The following is an 18,077-nucleotide window of genomic DNA, read 5'->3' as shown; positions in this document are numbered from 1 at the left end:
AAAACTGGAAAAAAAGAGCTTTTGCACATGCAGTTTAAATGCCATGGAAACCATATCTGCTGACCTAGAATTATAGGAGAAGGATGGCTTAGTGTTTGAAGACAAGCTCAAGAAAGGAAAGTGACTTAATAACCACACGTTGGCTTCACAGTATATTCTATATTGCAGGGGAATGCTGCATATTTGAAGTGAACTGAAAATGAAATCAAACAAGCTTGAGCCAACTCAAGAAGTCAGTTTCATTATGTGAACACAGTCCACTAGCATGCTGTGTCTCCTCTTCTCCTCCTAGCCTCTGGCAAAGCAGTAGAACACTTTTACTAGACCATGTTGTTAACACATAGACCATGTAGTTAAGACACAACAGTGAACACATGACATGTCCGTAAGATTAACCTAAAAACGATCTCAAAAGTATGTCAGTACCGTACAGTACACTCAGGGATGATTCTGGAGTCTAACTGCAACACACATAGCCTCAAATGCTTTGCAATATGGTGTCACTAAGAAACACACGTGCTACTTCTGATGCTAATCGAACATTTCCCTTTGCATAGTACCCAGCTGGTGCAATCTGCCCTACACCACAGTAATAGTGTGTATTCCATTTAGGCTTTTCAACAGACTGGATATAAGATGCAAGCCTGCTTTAAAAAAACACCAACGCACATTAGTAAATGCCAAATCAATTGGCAGGGAGCTTTGCTGCCATGTGATTTATGTTGGAACAAAAATAATACAACTGTGTTCAGTCAGTGCTTTGTAATCAGATAAAACAACGCAGAGACATGGTTGATCAAATAAATTAAAATGCATTTAGTTTTTAAATATCTAAAACTTGTGAAAATACAGGTTATTTCAAGCAGGTGATCTCATTTCTAAGTCATATTCCACCAACAATTAGTGCCACGACTGTATCAGGTGTCATTAAGATATTCATTTAGGCTCAGCGGGACTTCCTTACTCTTGAAGACAAACATCCTATCAAATTTTATACACACCTTGTGCAATTTACAGGTGATAAATAATCCAAGCACATCTGTACTAGTCTTGTCAGTAAATGTAATTCTGTATAATTGCTGACTATAGGAAGCAATTAACTGCTTGCTTTTCTCTAATTAAAAGAGTAAACACACAGAGATCGCATGCAGTGTGACATTACTTTAGGTATTAGTTGGATGCTGTGCTTTATCTATGTTTAATTATTTAATATATGTACGCAGTAAAAATAAATCCCTTGTGTGTTCAAAATATATTTCGATATATTTTTTTAAATGTAATTATGTAGTCAGTTCAACTACACTGAAGCACACACACAATTGACCTCTTATTGTATGAATAACATACTGTTGCAACAGATACCACAATGAATACCGTCTTTAGGCTTAATTCTCAATTTCACAGCTTTTCTTCAACACATGGGTTGCGTTCCGAATCGCATACTTTCTACTATATAGTATGTAGAAAAACGATTTAGGATGTCCCGATTCTTGTGGCCAGATTTAGGATGGTTAGAAGTACCCGGATGTCCTACTTCATGCGGCCAAGATTGTTAGTGTTGAAAACAGCATCCTATTTGGGTGATTCTGACCCACAATCCATTGCGCACGTGAAGTGACGTCACATCGATGAAGCCTCCATATGAAAACAAACGGGGATGCGACGGATATAAAAGCAAGAGGCAAGATCAAGGCGCAATTTTATGATGAAATAAGAGAGTAAAGTATGTCCCAATAGTATGCCTACTGCATCCTAACTAGATTCTTTTTATCGTCGGATGTAGTATGTAGAATAGAAAAAAGAAAAAGAGTATGCGGTTCAGAACGCAACCATTGTCTCATATATTTGTACATATACATCCATTTCCAGCTGTATATAGCTCTATACTTAACGTTTGCTACTGAGGGGCGGAATGTGATTTATTTGCGTCCCCCTAGCTAGAAGGACCTCAGGACATCATTTTGAATCTCTAATTAGACTACAGCTGGCCCCGATCAGACATTAGCGAGCGATCCCAGATGATAGGCTACCACAGTACCACTAGCTGCTTCCTTAGAGTGATAGCCTAGTTGCCGTTGGAAACTTGCTCTGTTCCATCCACCTATTGTGCCAAATAACCTCCATCGCTTATCCCCCCAGTGTTGTCCTGCCCTACTTGGCATGCCGCCACTGGGAGTGTGCGTGTGCAACGGTTGGGATTTTAATAGAATGGAGATATGCCGGTGCTTTGCAGGCCTAGAGTGCAACGTTGTGGTTCAGCGTTTCGGAGAGAGAGAGACCTTCACTGTCTTTAAGTGTGTCTCCCTCAGAAATTGAGATCATGTGGTACTGAGTCATCTTGAAAACTACTGAGAGAGAGAGAGAGAAAGAGTGTGTGTGTGTGTGTGTGTGTGTGTGTGTGTGTGTGTGTGTGTGTGTGTGTATGTCTCATCCTGAGGGGCTATTGCCGGTTCTTGACAGGAAATCCCCCGTCTTATGAATGGAAGGCTATAATCTGGGTGCCACACAGCATCACAACTGGATACAGTAGTAACATCGCCATCAAACCCCTTTCTCAAAGACAAATACTGTATCAGCGCAGTGCACATGGCCACACAGGGGAATGTCTGCTTTATTCAGCAAAACAACATTTTAAAAAGGGCAATGCACACACACACACACACACACACACACACACACACACACACACACACACACACACACACACACACACACACACACACACACACACACACACACACACACACACACACACACACACACACACACACACACACACACACACACACACACACACACACACACACACACACACACACACACACACACACGACTTTCAACACAAAGCCATGTAACACAGACCCACAGACATGTTTATACATCGCACATAAGGCACACGTGGGAACATGCACATAAACGCAACCCAGCAAGGGATTAACTAGGGAAACGATCAATTAAAAAAACCTGCTTTAGCTCCTCCTAATGAAAAAGTGAGGGGGGATAGATTAGACGGCTTGCGGGCAAGCACTGAAATATGAACGTATATACGCTGCTGCATATACGCTAGACTTAAACCTCCATTTTCTATCATGTAATTGATCTCACGAGCACCATTTTGTTAGATACTTCCCTGCCACCCTGACGCTTTTTTTTTTGGTATCAGCATATTTAGAGCATGCCTGCTTATAGGAAACGCTGGATGCACGGGCTTTGTGCAAAGGGCTGGAAGAACCAAATTTAAATTAGGGGAAAAAAATGTAAAAGAGGAGGGGGAGGGGAAAACAAAAAAGGGTAAGAGCGGCACGGTGCTTTCATCTGATGATTATAGGAGGTTGTTTTGCAGCAGGTACAGGCTGCGTGTCTGAGAGCACATTCAAGCCTGCAGAGGGCTGTGATCAGTGAAGCCTGGCCTGTTTTAATATAACCCTCGCCTCGCCAAAAGCTAGACTATGCTAGTCCACCTGTCACGACAGTTTGTAGGTCAATATTTTGATATACAATACGTGCAGGCTGAAGAGCAAACCCAAAATCTAGCAGTGCCTTTGTTTTATTTGTTCAAAATGACATTAGGAGAAGATAAAACAAATGAAAAATAAATACAATTTACAGCATTGTTTCTATTGAAAACGTAAATGCTTTAGATTTCACACTATATGAAAAAGGAACACAGGCCCTTTTGTGAAGGACATGTTCTATATCCCTTCAAATACCAAAAGGCCCACGCTCAGCATGATGAATTTGAGTCTCTCTTTCAATGAAAACAGGCCTTTAAAATTGAGTTGAAAGGATGAGCCAAATTTGACTATTGTTAAGTCTGGCTAGAACAGAGCCATCGTTAATGTTATTAGTAACACCTGTGTGTTTTGATTCACACTGCCAAGTCAACATGCCTGCTGTGACAAAGGCCTGTGTTCTAGCGTGGATCATAACAGCTTTCAAACTATCTACTTCATAATGAATTTCACAAACAATGATCTTTTTTGTAAGCATTAAGGGGGTATATATATATAAAGGTGACATATGGCTCTTTTGAGAGTGAATTCTTTCAAATGATTGAATTACAAGTAACAAAAGAGACACCTGCAATGTGTTTTTATAACAGGTGACGTTGAAGCCATTCCCCCAGGGTGATTTCCCCTTCCAGCAAGCAGAGCCCAGAAGAGCTTCCATGTTCATGCCTTTTGATTTCCTCTGAAAGCTATTGGATCTTACAGTCTGTTTAATGGCTTTGATACCAGACTTGATGACAGAATAAAGTGGGGCTAATGAGAGAGAGAATGTAATCAACCAAACTGCACTGCATTTAAAAGCACTTTCTACAGTCCCACAGTAGCTGACTTTCATTTACCACAGTCATTATGGCTAACTAAAAAAAAAACATCACTTGGGTCTTAAGTAAAAAGCAATGGATGTACTTTCCTCAAAAAGGAGTCCCCTAGATCAGGAGCCCTTCTTGATATTAAAGCTATTTCATTCACAGACACACACAAACCATCACTGACAACATCTTTCTCTTGTGTTTGTGTCATGTTGCTATGCTAGTCCACCTGTCACGGCAACTGTCGGCTGCATATATTTTAATCAGCTGCTTTCATTTATGTTTCAAAGAGATTTTCCATATGATGATATGACCCTTAAACATTGCTTGCCAAGCGCCTGCAGAGTAAACTACAGCCAAGAATTTCAAAAAGGCACTGACTGGCAATTAAATGGAACTGATGATTCTGGTAGAAAACCCAGGTAGTAATGGCAGCGCAGTGGTCTCAGAAGAACAGACCCTTAAGTACACAGACAATTAAGGTAATAAGTCGGATCTGGGGCCCCATCCCCCTTGCTTTAAGAAGGGTCAGATACCATGAAAGTCTGAACACACACACACACGCCTGCACACACGCCCTCAACAGAGCCCAAGTAAATGACTCTATGGCGGAGGGTTAGTACCTCGGCAGCTGAGATGCATTAATATTTCATGGGAAGGTCCTGGGTGGTGCATGCATAAGAACAGGACTAGAATCTCTCCCTGGAGCTTCTGTCTCATGATTTACACAGGTTGTCTCCATCATCCCACATTAAAGCAACAGCAACAACTCTGGCACTCTGTATTGGACACATATTCCAGCATCATCTGTACTAACAAGCACACAAGTTCTTACTGTATTAGTTGGTGGCAAAAGCCAACTCCAAATGACTATGTGCACTGCCAGGGGGATGCCATCAGAGACTTTGAAGACCTTGTCTCTACATCGCCAGTACTGCAACTACTACCACACAAGTGAGCGTTGTATTATGACTTGATTAAGTGGTCTTGGGTCCCTTGAAAGGCTCTATATAAATTAAATATGATTAGTATGGTTGTAGTTTGTTCCGCTAGCCTAGCAAGCCTCCTATTGTCTGTCTTGTGTCCACATCTACTGTATGTCATAACAAAGTATGTTTGTGCCCCAACAGTGTCTAGGGAGCTTAGTTTTTGCTTTTTTTCATGCATTTTCTTTACCGTTATTTAAACTGAGTTCAAGAATGGAACATATATGATAAACATGCATTAAATTAGAGCTTTTGTTCTGCATAAACATGTCCTACAGTAAGCTGAAAAAGAGGGTTTATAAATGGGGTCATCTGGCGTCTAATACTGTAGTATTTATGCTTTAGCGCTCATGTTTACATTGCATTGCCACGAGCCTGTGACGGATCACGCTCTCACTTCTCACGAGTCACAGCCTAGACCTTCCTGTGTCACTGAACCCATGCTTTAGAGAACACGTATACAGGCATCTTTATTACATACAAATGGTATAATTAATAGCTTATATTAAAAAGGGAAATGGACATTCCACTCCTCTTACTGTATATCATTTTACAAATCAACATGGTCGTTCGAGAGGTCATATTTGCGTTGATTACCGAGGCCTCCAGCTTCATCATTTAGCAAAGCTCGGCTCCATATTATCGTCTGCTCTTAATTGTGCAGTTTTCTCATTGGCAGAAAAAGAAGAAGCTCCATTAGCGAGAGCATTTTGCCAGGCTATGAATCTTCACACCTCCGATGAAAGATTCACACTCTCCCACAAGCCATTTTCAGCGTATAAAAAAGACAGAAATAAACATCATTTCCACAGTTACTCCGAGGGGCCGTGCATCTGAACTTTTTCTTTCAATTGGAACAGAAAGGAAAAGGCAAACAAAGTAAAAAGGTGCTACTACTGTAAAGTGGTGGTCACTAAAGGCCAGGCCACAATCCTAAAAAAAATACTGAACAAAAAATCCTCCATCACAACCACTGAAGATCATTCACTTGCAACCCAGCATTCAGAGTTCATTATGCAGGGGGGAAAATTATGATTTGTCCCGAATCGTAATTTTTCAGATTTGATACAATAGTCACAATTCTCAGTGGGCTTTGTCAGAATAATTTACTGACTGAATGGTGACCCGCAGACTCCAATCGTGAAATATTATTAGGCACACAGAGGCAGAATTGGTGGTAGTAATAGAGCTTTCAAATCCTTGTAAAGTGGCGTTACCAATTTCTCTACACGCAAGACCTATTATACAATTACACCATTTCAGAGCATCTACAACTGTTGTAAAACATATCTGCACTTGTAGTATAAGGCATAAATCACACAATCTTTCATATGTACCCATGTGTTTACAATGCCTGAAAAGCACATCATAGTAGAATGAATATAGCTCCGCAGAGTGAAAGCATTTGACTCTGTTGAGAAATGAACCACAGAACAAACACAGCTATCGAAACCAGCAGAAAAGGTCACGGCCTATATATCTACAATTTTCTGTAACAGTGTGTCGGTCTGATGATCCGACCGAATGAGTTTGACGTTTCAAAATGGCTGGAACGGATGATGTAATGAATGCTATAAAAAGGTTGACTGAGACAATATTAGGCTCCATAAGCAGGCTATGTAGCAGCACGCACCCTGATCTGACGTAGGATCAGTGCGGTTTACACACTGAATTTAAAAATGGGTTTCATGACTCACTTCCCTTCTAACAACAAGGATTGTAATCAGTGGACACATTTGACTGAGAGAAAACAGAACAATTGTCGACTGCTCATAAACTAACAAGTCCTACATTACATTTGATTAAACGCTGATGGTTTAAATCTGATGGGTTTTCAAACTGAAGGTGGTTAGAGAGGGGGAAAAGGATCGGACTAACCATGGAGTTAAGCTCCCTGATCTCCGAGTGTGTGCTCTTCAAGTTGAAATACACAATCAAACGGAGTGTTTTTTCTAAAGACGAGACACTGCAGTTTAATACGGTGACATTTTTAACTAATATTAGGTATCACCATGCAACTTTGCCAGTTGATTACTTACATTTGAAACAGTTATATTTTGTATTATAATTCTCTCTTTTTTTAACCATTGTATACCTTTCATATACACTAGCATGGAAGACGAAATGTTATTGAAGTTAAATAGCCATAAAAATCACAAAATTGACCAATGCGTGAAAAAAACAATGTTTGTGTTCTCTCGTTTGTGTGTTCTCTCCACGTTAAATCAAACGATCCAACTTTGCTCTTATTTTAACCATCAAAACTGAGCATGTTGAGTGATGCCACCAGGTCAACGCTCCTTTAGTTAATGGAACAGATAAGTGGCCCAAGTCACTTTGAGCATCCCCAGGCAAGTCCATCAAACTAGAGCGAGAGAGAGAGAGAGAGAGAGAGCTAGTGTCTCATATAGTGAGTGATTTCCTCCATCACCTCTCTATTCTCCCAAACATCAGCACTGCCACAACTTTCTCATTATCGCACACAACAAACTACAAGCTAAATCCATTATCGGCGATAGCTTCTCTCCCTGTGCCAGAATCTCATTATTAATCAACACAGCTGCCAGACGGATATTATGGTTGACTATTGTCAGTATCTCACAAGCCACGTCTTAAAAACACAGGCCAGCTCTCATACCAAAATCTGAATATCCTGTATTTTATATATATATATATATATATATATATATATATATATATATATATATATATATATATATATATATATATATATAGAGCTATATATATATATATATATATAGCTATATATATATATATATATATATATATATATATATATATATATATATATATATATATATATATATATATATATATATATATATATATATATATATTTCTACAATGCGTTATATACTTATCTAAAAATGTAACCCTTTGTAGGACAAATCTCTTCAATAAAATATTTTTAAAAAACAGGCCTTATCAATCATGGTAAAAACTATCAACACCAATCAACACCGTTTCTTTTCAGCAGCACTGTCTCACATCACCGTATCTAAACATTGCCCCTTTTTCCTCCAGCTCCTGCACATCTGCACTGGCTGATATTTCAATAGCTTGTGCTGGGTGTGGCTTATAGCTACACACTGCATCTGGCAGTTAAACAGGGGGATGGGAGTGGGGAGGATCCCGGTATCTATCCTATACATCAGCACTACTTTGCCTGGAGAATATACTCGGCGGGATGTCTCACATGTTAAAACAGCAGCCTTTTGTTTGCTCCACCCTTGTCTATGCTGATGACTGAGCCGGCTTTATTGTCAGGGCGTGCAGTAAATTGTGTTGAACTTTGAGCTTCCATCTGGGCAAGCGCGGGGTGAAAATGTACGCTGGTTAAATGACGCAAAGGCAGAATCAAAATCGGTCCACAAGCAGGTGAAATCAGTTTAAAAAAACGCAGCAATTGTACAGGCATCACGTGTTGGCAATCAATCAAAAAGTATGCACTATTTAAAATGAGCATCCTCCTAACAATACTACTTTGATTACCAAGTAATAAAGCTTTGAGTCTCATCTCAAACCCAATGCACCCCAGTTTGGGCTCTGAATGAAAAATATGTTTCTTAAGGAGGGTTCAAATTCTGATTTTTGCAGTGCAATCAATGGATCATGTAGAGAAAGATGAGCTAGCGATTTGGCGGCTTCTCAGAAATATATGAGCAGCAGTGAATTTGGCCTCTAAAAAAAAACACACAAAAGAAAAATATGCCAAAAAGAATTCTCAACGATCCCTTTAAATCCTTCAGGCTTAATGGGGATCAGGTTTCATTTTCATTTGTTAGTTTTTATTTTCCATCCCTAAATTCAGAGCTAGTGAAACAAACCATTGTGCTAGCATGGCATGGCACATGTGCTTGTCTGGGTCCTGCCAGTGCTTTGTAACATGTATCAGTTTGCCATGGGTTATGCATATCAACCAGGAGAAAATGGAGGCAGATGAAGTGAAGAAGCTCAAAGACAATGTGTTTTACCCTCATATGACAGAGTGTCTTCAGTGACAAAACACTGGAGAAATGATCTTGATTATTTGATGTTAGAAAAATAAAATCAACTGCTTTTCCACCATTCACAATAAAATGAAGCTCACTGCTAATGTAATACTTTAATGTTGTAATTTTGTAATTGTATGACGTGCATTTGTTATTGTTATTATTATTATTATTATGCCCATACTATTGAATCAAAAGAATGTAATAAAGAAAATTGCTTAAAATCACTTATGAATTACCATCGTTTATTGTAGCCCTATCACTGACTGGTAGTGGGTTTACCTTCCGCAGTGGGCATACGTCACCTTTTTCATTCAGGGCTCATTAAATACGGTTTAAGCTGTTGTTGGGCAAAAAATTAAAAATGATTCTACATTGCATTAGGGGGTATAGCGTACGGCCTTGATCAAAGCTCTTACTTAGTGGGATTATTCAAACAGATGACGTCATTGTATTTCACTTGTTTACAGCAGCCCATTAACTCAAACAGGCTGGCTGGTTGGTTACGTACCCGATCTTGGCCTTCTGCTTGGGCTTGGAGGAGGGCACGATGCAGGCCTTCCTACTGCTGCGGCCCTTGTCTTTGGGCCGGGCTTTGCCGTTGTTTCCTTTGCGTTCGCGGACACCACCGCGGTCCCTGTCGCGCTCTCTGTGGGCCCTGTGCGCTGAAGAGGAGCTGCTGGGGAAGCTCTCGGGACTCATGACTCTGGGGATGTTTTTCTCGCCGCGCTGCCTAGCCTTAGCGATAGCCTCCGATATGATCCTGTTGGCTTTCTCCTGCTTGTCCGGTGTGTTGGGCTCCATCTGATGGAGGAGCGCCCGCCGCTGTGAAGAGCGCTTCTCTGACGGAGAGCTGGACGAGGACGAAGAGGAGGAGGAAGAGGAGGAGGAAGATGAGCTGCTCTTCACCTGAGGGGGACTGAGGACCCGCACCTGACCCACCACGGGACCATTAGTGTTCTTTCGAGGCTATAAAGGAAAAGGGGGGGAAAAAAGAATTAGGATTCTCTTTAAAAGCAAATAGAAAATCATAAATGCTACAGACATGATGTCATATAGTGTAGATGACACACACCCAGACTCCGATGCTGTGCTATATGTGCTATAGAAGGTTTGTGATGATACACAGGTCGAAAAAGTCAACACTTCACCTTTAAAGGAGAGTTGAGTGATTGAACATGACAATCAGACACAACTCAGTTAATTGAATCACATTATAATGTATGTTTTGACTTGCATTACATTCTGTTCCCAATCAGGTGCTACATACCCAGGATTAGGTCTTCAAACACCAAATCATTATACATTTCTTCAGATATTGGACACCAATAAATACGTTATTTTCTACCCAAGGTGGGCATTAAATGCATCCTACCTTCCTATAGGGTTTGTCTTAAAACACCAAGCGTAAAAACTGATGTTCAAAATACTTGCCCTTGTGTTGTGTCAGCCCATAAATAAAGGTTTTTATTTATGACTGCCATAAAGATACGAAGCCATTATAGAAACATACAGCTCAGCTAATAGGCGAGTAACACAAGGCTTCCCTTCCCTTCACAGAAAATGGTGCCAGCGCATTGAAATGCCAATTCACTGCACTACAAGCAGAGGCTGACTGTGATAATCCAATATCATAACAAGGGTTTCAAAGGGAAAATTACTGTAAACCACTGCAAAGCCTTTATTAAATTACAATATGGTGTGATGCTGTGACCGCTGCAACTATCACTCATTCAGAAAAAAACACAACTTCCCTCTGGGGGTCGTTAACCTCTCAGACACCAGAGCTTGTTGCTGTCTTCAACTCAAAGGCTAGTGGTGTGTGTGTGTGTGTGTGTGTGTGTGTGTGTGTGTGTGTGTCTGTGTGTGTGTCTGTGTCTGTGTCTGTGTCTGTGTCTGTGTGTGTGTGTGTGTGTGTGTGTGTGTGTGTGTGTGTGTGTGTGTGTGTGTGTGTGTGTGTGTTTTTGGTAGCTCTGCCTCCTATGTAACACTATCAGCAGACCTTCAGCGCGAGAAAGGGCCGGTGTTTCCCCCTAAGAATTAATTTAGATCAGGTGGAGAGGGACTAGTCTGAAACCATGTGACATGAAAACTCCCTGAGCCTGGTACAAATGGAATTCTTCTACACCCAGTAAGCTATTCTATAAAAAAAAAAGAGGAAACAAGGTAAACAGTGGCTCTGTGTAGAAGGTTACAGTGAAACCCTGCAGACAGTAAATAATCCAGCCTGCCTGATACATGATAATATGTGAATAATAGATGGTGTGACTGCTGCGGTCTGTACCGACACAAGCAGCCTGGTGGTGGTGGGCCACGCGCAAGGAGAGAGAGAGAGGGAACCCAGAAACGGATGACCTAATCTGAAAATGTGTTGTGTTCGTCCACATGGACCAGGCAAGGAAGGTTGAATTTTTTTTTTTTTTTTTAGCTTTTTCCTCCATACTGCGAGCTATATAAATAGAGAATTAGCTTAAACCTTGCCAGCAAAGTGGGGGGAGGGAGTTCAATAACTAACGATTCATTTGGAAGAAAAGAAAACACACACACACACACACACACACACACACACACACACAGTCACAGACACACACACACACACACACAGACCTGCATTATGATCTTCACGTGTGCAACGCGGCTGAGGCTATTAGGAGGAAATTTACTGGATCATGCTGGAATGTTCTCATTCAAGTTAATGGTAACACTAACACACACACAAAAAAAAATAGAAAGAAAGAAAAAGAGGGGGGAGGGGTCCAAAGTATGAAATGCTTAAGAGCGGAAGAACATGAAGGCGCTTGAAAGAAGCGGCAAAAAAGGAAGAACATTTTTTTAGAAACAGGCTTCTATTACAGAGAGAGAGAGAGGGAGAGAAAGACAGAGAGAGAGAGAGAAAGACAGAGAGAGAGAAAGAGAGAGAGAGGGAAAGAGAAAGGCTAAAATGCACCAAAACTGAGAGCACTGCAGCTGTGTAATACATCTATAAATAACTGAAATTACAGCCTGCCAGCACTGCAGTGATTTCAATCTCTCCAAGCAGCACGTAGTCCCATATAAAAAACACTGTGGGATCATTACAAGCCATGAAAAGGGCAGAGTAGAGTAGAGTATAGAGTAAGCTCCATTTGGGCCGGCCGGCTTTACCTACACTCTCTCTGTCTGTCTCACCCCCTTTCATTTCCACATGTAGTGAGCACTCTCTCTGGTGACTGACAGGTTCAACTCATGGCAGCGTACACAAACAAACACAGACACACACGCACACAGACACACACACACACACACACACAAACACACACACACACCATGCACAGTACAGTACGTACAAACATACACACACACCATGCACAGTACAGTACGTACACTAGCAGCTTGTCGGGAGGAATTCAAAAAGGCCAAAGGGACGTATGGAATGAGCAGACAGTCAGGGTTGGGGGTGGGGAGAACACTCTGTAAACACTACAGTAGTGTGCCTTGATAAGGAGGTCTAGGCAAAAGCAAATGAGTGTGGAGAGAAGGGGAAGGAAAATAAAAAGCAAGCAATGAGTTCAAGATGGCGTCGGCAGTGCAGCAGCAACAGCAGCAGCAGCGTGAGCCAGTAGCAGAGGAGGTTGTTCAGTTCCTGCCGGGCCCCTCCTCCTCCCTCCCTCCCTCCCTCCCGTCCGGCTCTCAGAGCAGCTCACTTACCCTTCCTCTTGGCCTCTTCACTGTAGACATGGTGTGGGTTTTTTTCTCTCTCTCTCCTTCCTCTTTCCGCCCCCCCCCCCCCCCCCTCCGTTCTATCCAACCGGCTAAACAAAAGCCTTGCCCTTTCGCCGGCTTTTTTTCTCTCCTTTCTCTGTCGTTCTCTCCCAAACAGGCTTTTTCCTCTTCTTTTTCAACAGTGGTTTTCTACTCACTCAGTCAGTCCGTCAGTCAATCAGTCGCCTGCGTGCGTGAGTGCGTCCCCCCCCCTCCCCTCCCTTATCTCCTTGGTGTGTGCCTCCCCCCTCCTTCTCCTCTCTCTCTCTCCCCCCGGTCAGCTCTTCTCCTCAGGGCAGAGCGCGATAGATAGAGAGGGAGCGCACGGCTGGAGCTTGTTTCCGTCCGTCTCCTCCTCCTCCTCCCCCAGCGGGCAGGGCTCAAGAGGAACGCATGGGAGCCCTCTCTCTCTCTCTCTCTCTCTCCCTCTCTCTCCCCCCCTCGTTTATCTCTTCACAGGGCAATGAGGGAGCAATAGCAGCGCTGTGGGCGGTGGAGGAGGTGCGTGGCAGTCCAGGAAGCTCTCATTCTGCCGATGTTGCCCCTCCGTCCGGCGAGTCTCACTCACTCACTCACACACTCTCGCTCTCTGTGCATGTGTGTGTGTGTGTGTCACAGACTATAGTTGCCGTCCCCTAGTAGCCTAGCCTCCTCTCTCCTCCCCTCTCATTGATTCCTCTTTCCGCCTGCCTTTCCGTGTGCTGTGCGCTCTCTTTACCTCTCTCCGACCCTCTTATTTATCCTTCTTTCCAATCTTTTTCGTCTTTCCGTTCCCCCCCGTTTTGAGCCTCTGCGCGTCTTCTCCACCCGGCCAGGATAAAAAAGGTAGGTTGGTATATTTCCTTTTAATTCACACAAAAAAGGCTTTTGTGTTAGCTTGCTTGGTTGTTTTTGTCTTCTTTTCAACCCCACAACACTTGTCCTTTTCCTGATTCGCTGCCCTCTCTCTCTCTCTCTGTCTGTCTGTCTGTCTGTCCCTGGCCGGGGCGTGCGTGGCGAGCTCGAGGCTCTCGCAGGCAGTGCGGGCGGAAAATGAAAGCACAAAGCAGCAAAATGCATCAGCATGAATATTAGAGATGTCGTTAAAACCCAGACTCGTTTTTTCCCTCTCTCTCTCTCTCTTTTGCTCACTCACTCACACACACACACACACACACACTCACTCTCTCTCTCTCTGTAAGGAAGTAGGCCAGCAGATGGTGCTAGCAGTTATTACATTAACTTTCACACAACTTAACCCCCAAAGCACTGGATTTTGCCCACGCCACAGATTGTACATCGTAGCTTCGTGAAGGTTGCTGCCAAGGATGTGCCGATATATTTATGGAATATAGCACAGAAAGGCTAGAGGAACAAACTGATTCTCTCTTTTTTAAATTTTTTTCCATTTTCCCAGAAATTCCCAAAAAGGCACACAATATATTGTTGATACAAGCAGCACATAAAGTTCCAATCCGTACATTACGAAATGAAGTCAGCAGAGAATAGACTTTGTAAAGACACAGTGTCCGGTCTCTAGTCTCGAGCACTTGTGAGGTCAAGGCCTGGTCACCCTGCTCCATATCACTCCTAGAAAAGAAACTGGGATGTTTCCAAGATATTCAGCTCTCTCCCACTGCACCAGAAGAGAGATTGAGGGCCGAGCCAAGGCCCTCCTGACAGCAATATGCAAGGGGCCATGTGCACCGGCTGGCACATGCATACTGGCAATTATGCAGACACATAACCCTGGCCCGGAGCCAGCTACAGTACACACAGCAGCACTGCTGGGGCAGGCCTGGGTAACTGACAGACAGATAACCCGTCCAATTTGAATTTACTTTGCAAAATCTGCTGAACAGGCTTTTTCTCAGAGCCAACACCCCTTTTATACACAGCTGCAAACATGAGCTGCCCCGTGCGAACTACCTGGGGCTAGGCTGGAAGGCTTTTGATGCCACGCCTGACCCAACCAAACGAACACACCATTTGATTTGGAATTAGTGATGACCACATCTGATTCACCTTTTGATGTGTGATCTGTGTAATGTGTATCTACAGACAGCTGAGGCAGATGACAGGATGTTGACTTAAAGAGAACAGCAAGTTCTCACCTACAATCTTCAACCTAGAACCACAACAATGTGTGTCACGGTCATTCTCTCTGTGACTCCATCATACAATCCTGACCTACAAGCAGGGACTTCGATGTCACTTTTAAATCCTTTTTGAACACCCATGTCCTTTAAAATTGTATTTCGTATTATGTATGAATAATGTTGATGCCACAAACACTGCTTGTTGTGAATGTATTAAAGTATGGTGTGAAATATGTGGGTGAGCGTGTGTAGGCCTCAACACCATATGTCTTTACATTGCATGTTGAACAGATAACCGGAATAAAAAGTTCTATGTAACGTACAGACTGTAACTGTGTGGACAGCTTTATTCATATATGTGTTAATATGTGAGTGAATGTGTGTTTAAATGAAGAATGCTGAGGTTGTAAAATCAGTGGGGATGGCTGCCCGCTGCCTGCCAGCACACAGGTGTGACAGCTGCATTGGAAGCTCTCTCAAGTTTGTCTTTTGGGGTTGGTGTGGTTTTACATGTTGCACCATGATATCCCCCACAGAGACCGCCATGACATGACCGCCATGTGTGAATAACAATGGCCGTCCTTTCTGAGTGTGTTTAGCAGCAGCAGAAGGCATGAGATCCACCTGCCAGGCCAGACCAGACCTTGGAGTTTGGACTTTGAAGCAGACAACACGCTCGCAGGGAGCCGGGCAACAGCGTCCTCTCCCCACGCTAAACAAATCCACTGTCAGATACCAACACCCTCCAGGGAACAGGGCCTGGGGCTAGAGCTTTGACTGCTCACACATGGGGCACACAGCGCAAAAGGTGTTAAGAAGCATACAGGCACCTTTTAATGAACAGAAAATGTGTCTCAACAATAGTCTCTCGTAAACGGTCAGTCAAAATTAGAAACTAAACCATTTTGTTCATTACTGCGTCTGCCGTATAGATGTAGGCAATCAGGTTACATCATTATAAAACATTATCACTTGCAACAACACTAAATGGCCTGATGTCAATGTGTAAAAAAAACAAGTAATGGGGCATGAATAGGCAATAGTCAATAGACATTAAGAGTGTGAATGACAGCTTATTAAGAATCACAGGAAGACTATTGTGACCATCTGTGGCTGGCACAAGTGAACAATAAAAACATGTTTCTTGCTTGTGTGTCAAAAAAGAGAGAGCAAAGCAAGAAAGAACAGGAAGAGTCAACACCATACACATGCTTCAACGGTCACATGGCATGAAGCCACAGCTCCATTGGCGACTAAACAGTTAATATGCAAAAGAGCCTGGCAGCTCTGTATGGGGGGGAGGGGCCTCCCTTTAGCACATATGTGGGAGGGGAGAGGATGAGAGCAAGGGGAGGGGTGTAATGGAGCTGGTGGAGAAAACAAGAAAAAGAAGAAAAAATGTGTGTGCAGAGAAGGGTTGGATGTTCTTTTTTAGAGGCACAGGTGTCTGTCTGTCTGTGAACACTCTATTACTTCCTCATCAAAGGGAGTGTGTTATAGTGCACCACTGCCTCTCATTCTAAGAAAGGTACTGTGGGAGTCTCCACTAACTCACCATTAGAGGAAATGAGAGGTGAGAGCCAGCACTGAGTCAAAATGACAGGATGGCTATAGCACCCACCACCGGTGCTTCAGAAGCTATAAGTAGCTGCTGGTCTCATCAACAGAGGTGCAGCCCACTGGAATATGATGTCAGCCGGTGTTAATGGCAATGTTATCTATGCACTGGATGAACAAAAAAAGGCCTTTTGATCTGTGATGCACTTGTTCTGCTATCTGGTTATTGGTCAATTTAGTTTAAAACTTCTGCAATTATAGTTTAAAAACATCCTTTTAAAACTGGTGAATAGCCCTGCTTTTGTGACCTTGATCACGTTGTCAACATTGTTCTCATAGTTGACCGAACTTATAAAAAGGCATCATTACATTTTTAAATTTTGTGTTACAAATCTTCTATTTCGCAACACATTTTGTATTCTGTGACATGTTTAGTTCAGGTTCTCTGGCCCAGTGGTTTTCAAATGATGTGTGCAGACCAAAATGCAAGCCAAAAACTCAAGGCACACCTGTATTCAAAGTCATTCATAATCTTTTCTACAGTTTGATGAAATACTGCAGGCCCACTTGTTTCAAATCCCAGGGCACACCTGGATTTTTAAGATGCACACACACACACACACACACACACACACACCATTGTGGGAACCATTTGGCCAAACAGCTCACTTTTCTGAAACAACCAACCAGGTATCTGCAAATTAAAAACATTCAAAAAAAGGCAACCACAACTTTGAATTATGTCCTCAGTTTGATTATTTTGCTCGTTCAGTGGCCAGTGATCCTAAATGTTTTTATTTAAAAATACTCAAAATCGAATTCCTCAAAGCAGTCTGATTGATATTCTGTCAAGTGTTTAATAAATCAATCAACTAATATCTCCTACCATGACATTAGCAGCTAAATAAAAACAGCCAATACAACACAATAGTGCAGCAGCAGTATCGGATTACTCCATTCAAAATGAGTGAACGTCCATTAGACAACGAGCAGTGTTTCCCCACAGGTTCAGATGCCTTTAAAGGCCGAAATACTAAATCCAAAAATGTGTTTGATATACTATCATCATGAACACATTCTTTTTAAAGTTGTTATATATGCCCAAAACAATTCTATATGGAAAACAGCAACGCATTTATGATCAAGGGCTAGGGGATTTAAGTTACTCAACATGAGAACCAAAACAGCAAAGTTACATAAAAAAACAAGGCCTTGTACTTCAAGTCACACCCCCTTCATATCAAACTTTGATTGAACCTTTGCCTGACTTTTCACACTTCCTAGAAATGTTCCACAGCTCTGCTTTCTAAGAATAGGCTTGGCTTTTGATGTTTTTCTCACAGAACCAAAAACATCAGGAAATCGTCATGATCTTGCACCAGAT

The 18,077-nt window shown here is 42.3% G+C and overlaps 1 protein-coding gene across 5 annotated transcripts in view; it reads right to left on the bottom strand.

Moving 5' to 3' along the window:
* chd9 (chromodomain helicase DNA binding protein 9) overlaps positions 1-18,077 on the bottom strand; it is an 82,173-nt gene that overhangs the window by 44,123 nt on the left and 19,973 nt on the right. For 3 of the 5 annotated variants that reach the window (XM_080027555.1, XM_080027556.1, XM_080027558.1), the window contains one exon: positions 9,829-10,286. In XM_080027555.1, coding sequence (XP_079883681.1) covers positions 9,829-10,286 — 458 coding nt within the window. Of the gene's footprint in view, positions 1-9,828; positions 10,287-13,004; positions 13,146-18,077 lie in introns of those variants that run through there. The other 2 variants (XM_080027557.1, XM_080027559.1) reach the window with 1 other exon arrangement.

This window comes from Ammodytes marinus (genome assembly GCF_949987685.1).
Source record: "Ammodytes marinus genome assembly, chromosome: 1".
In the NCBI taxonomy this organism is placed as follows: domain Eukaryota; kingdom Metazoa; phylum Chordata; class Actinopteri; order Uranoscopiformes; family Ammodytidae; genus Ammodytes; species Ammodytes marinus.
Note: the sequence above shows the minus strand (reverse complement) of the source record. Positions and strands in the feature narration are given on the sequence as shown.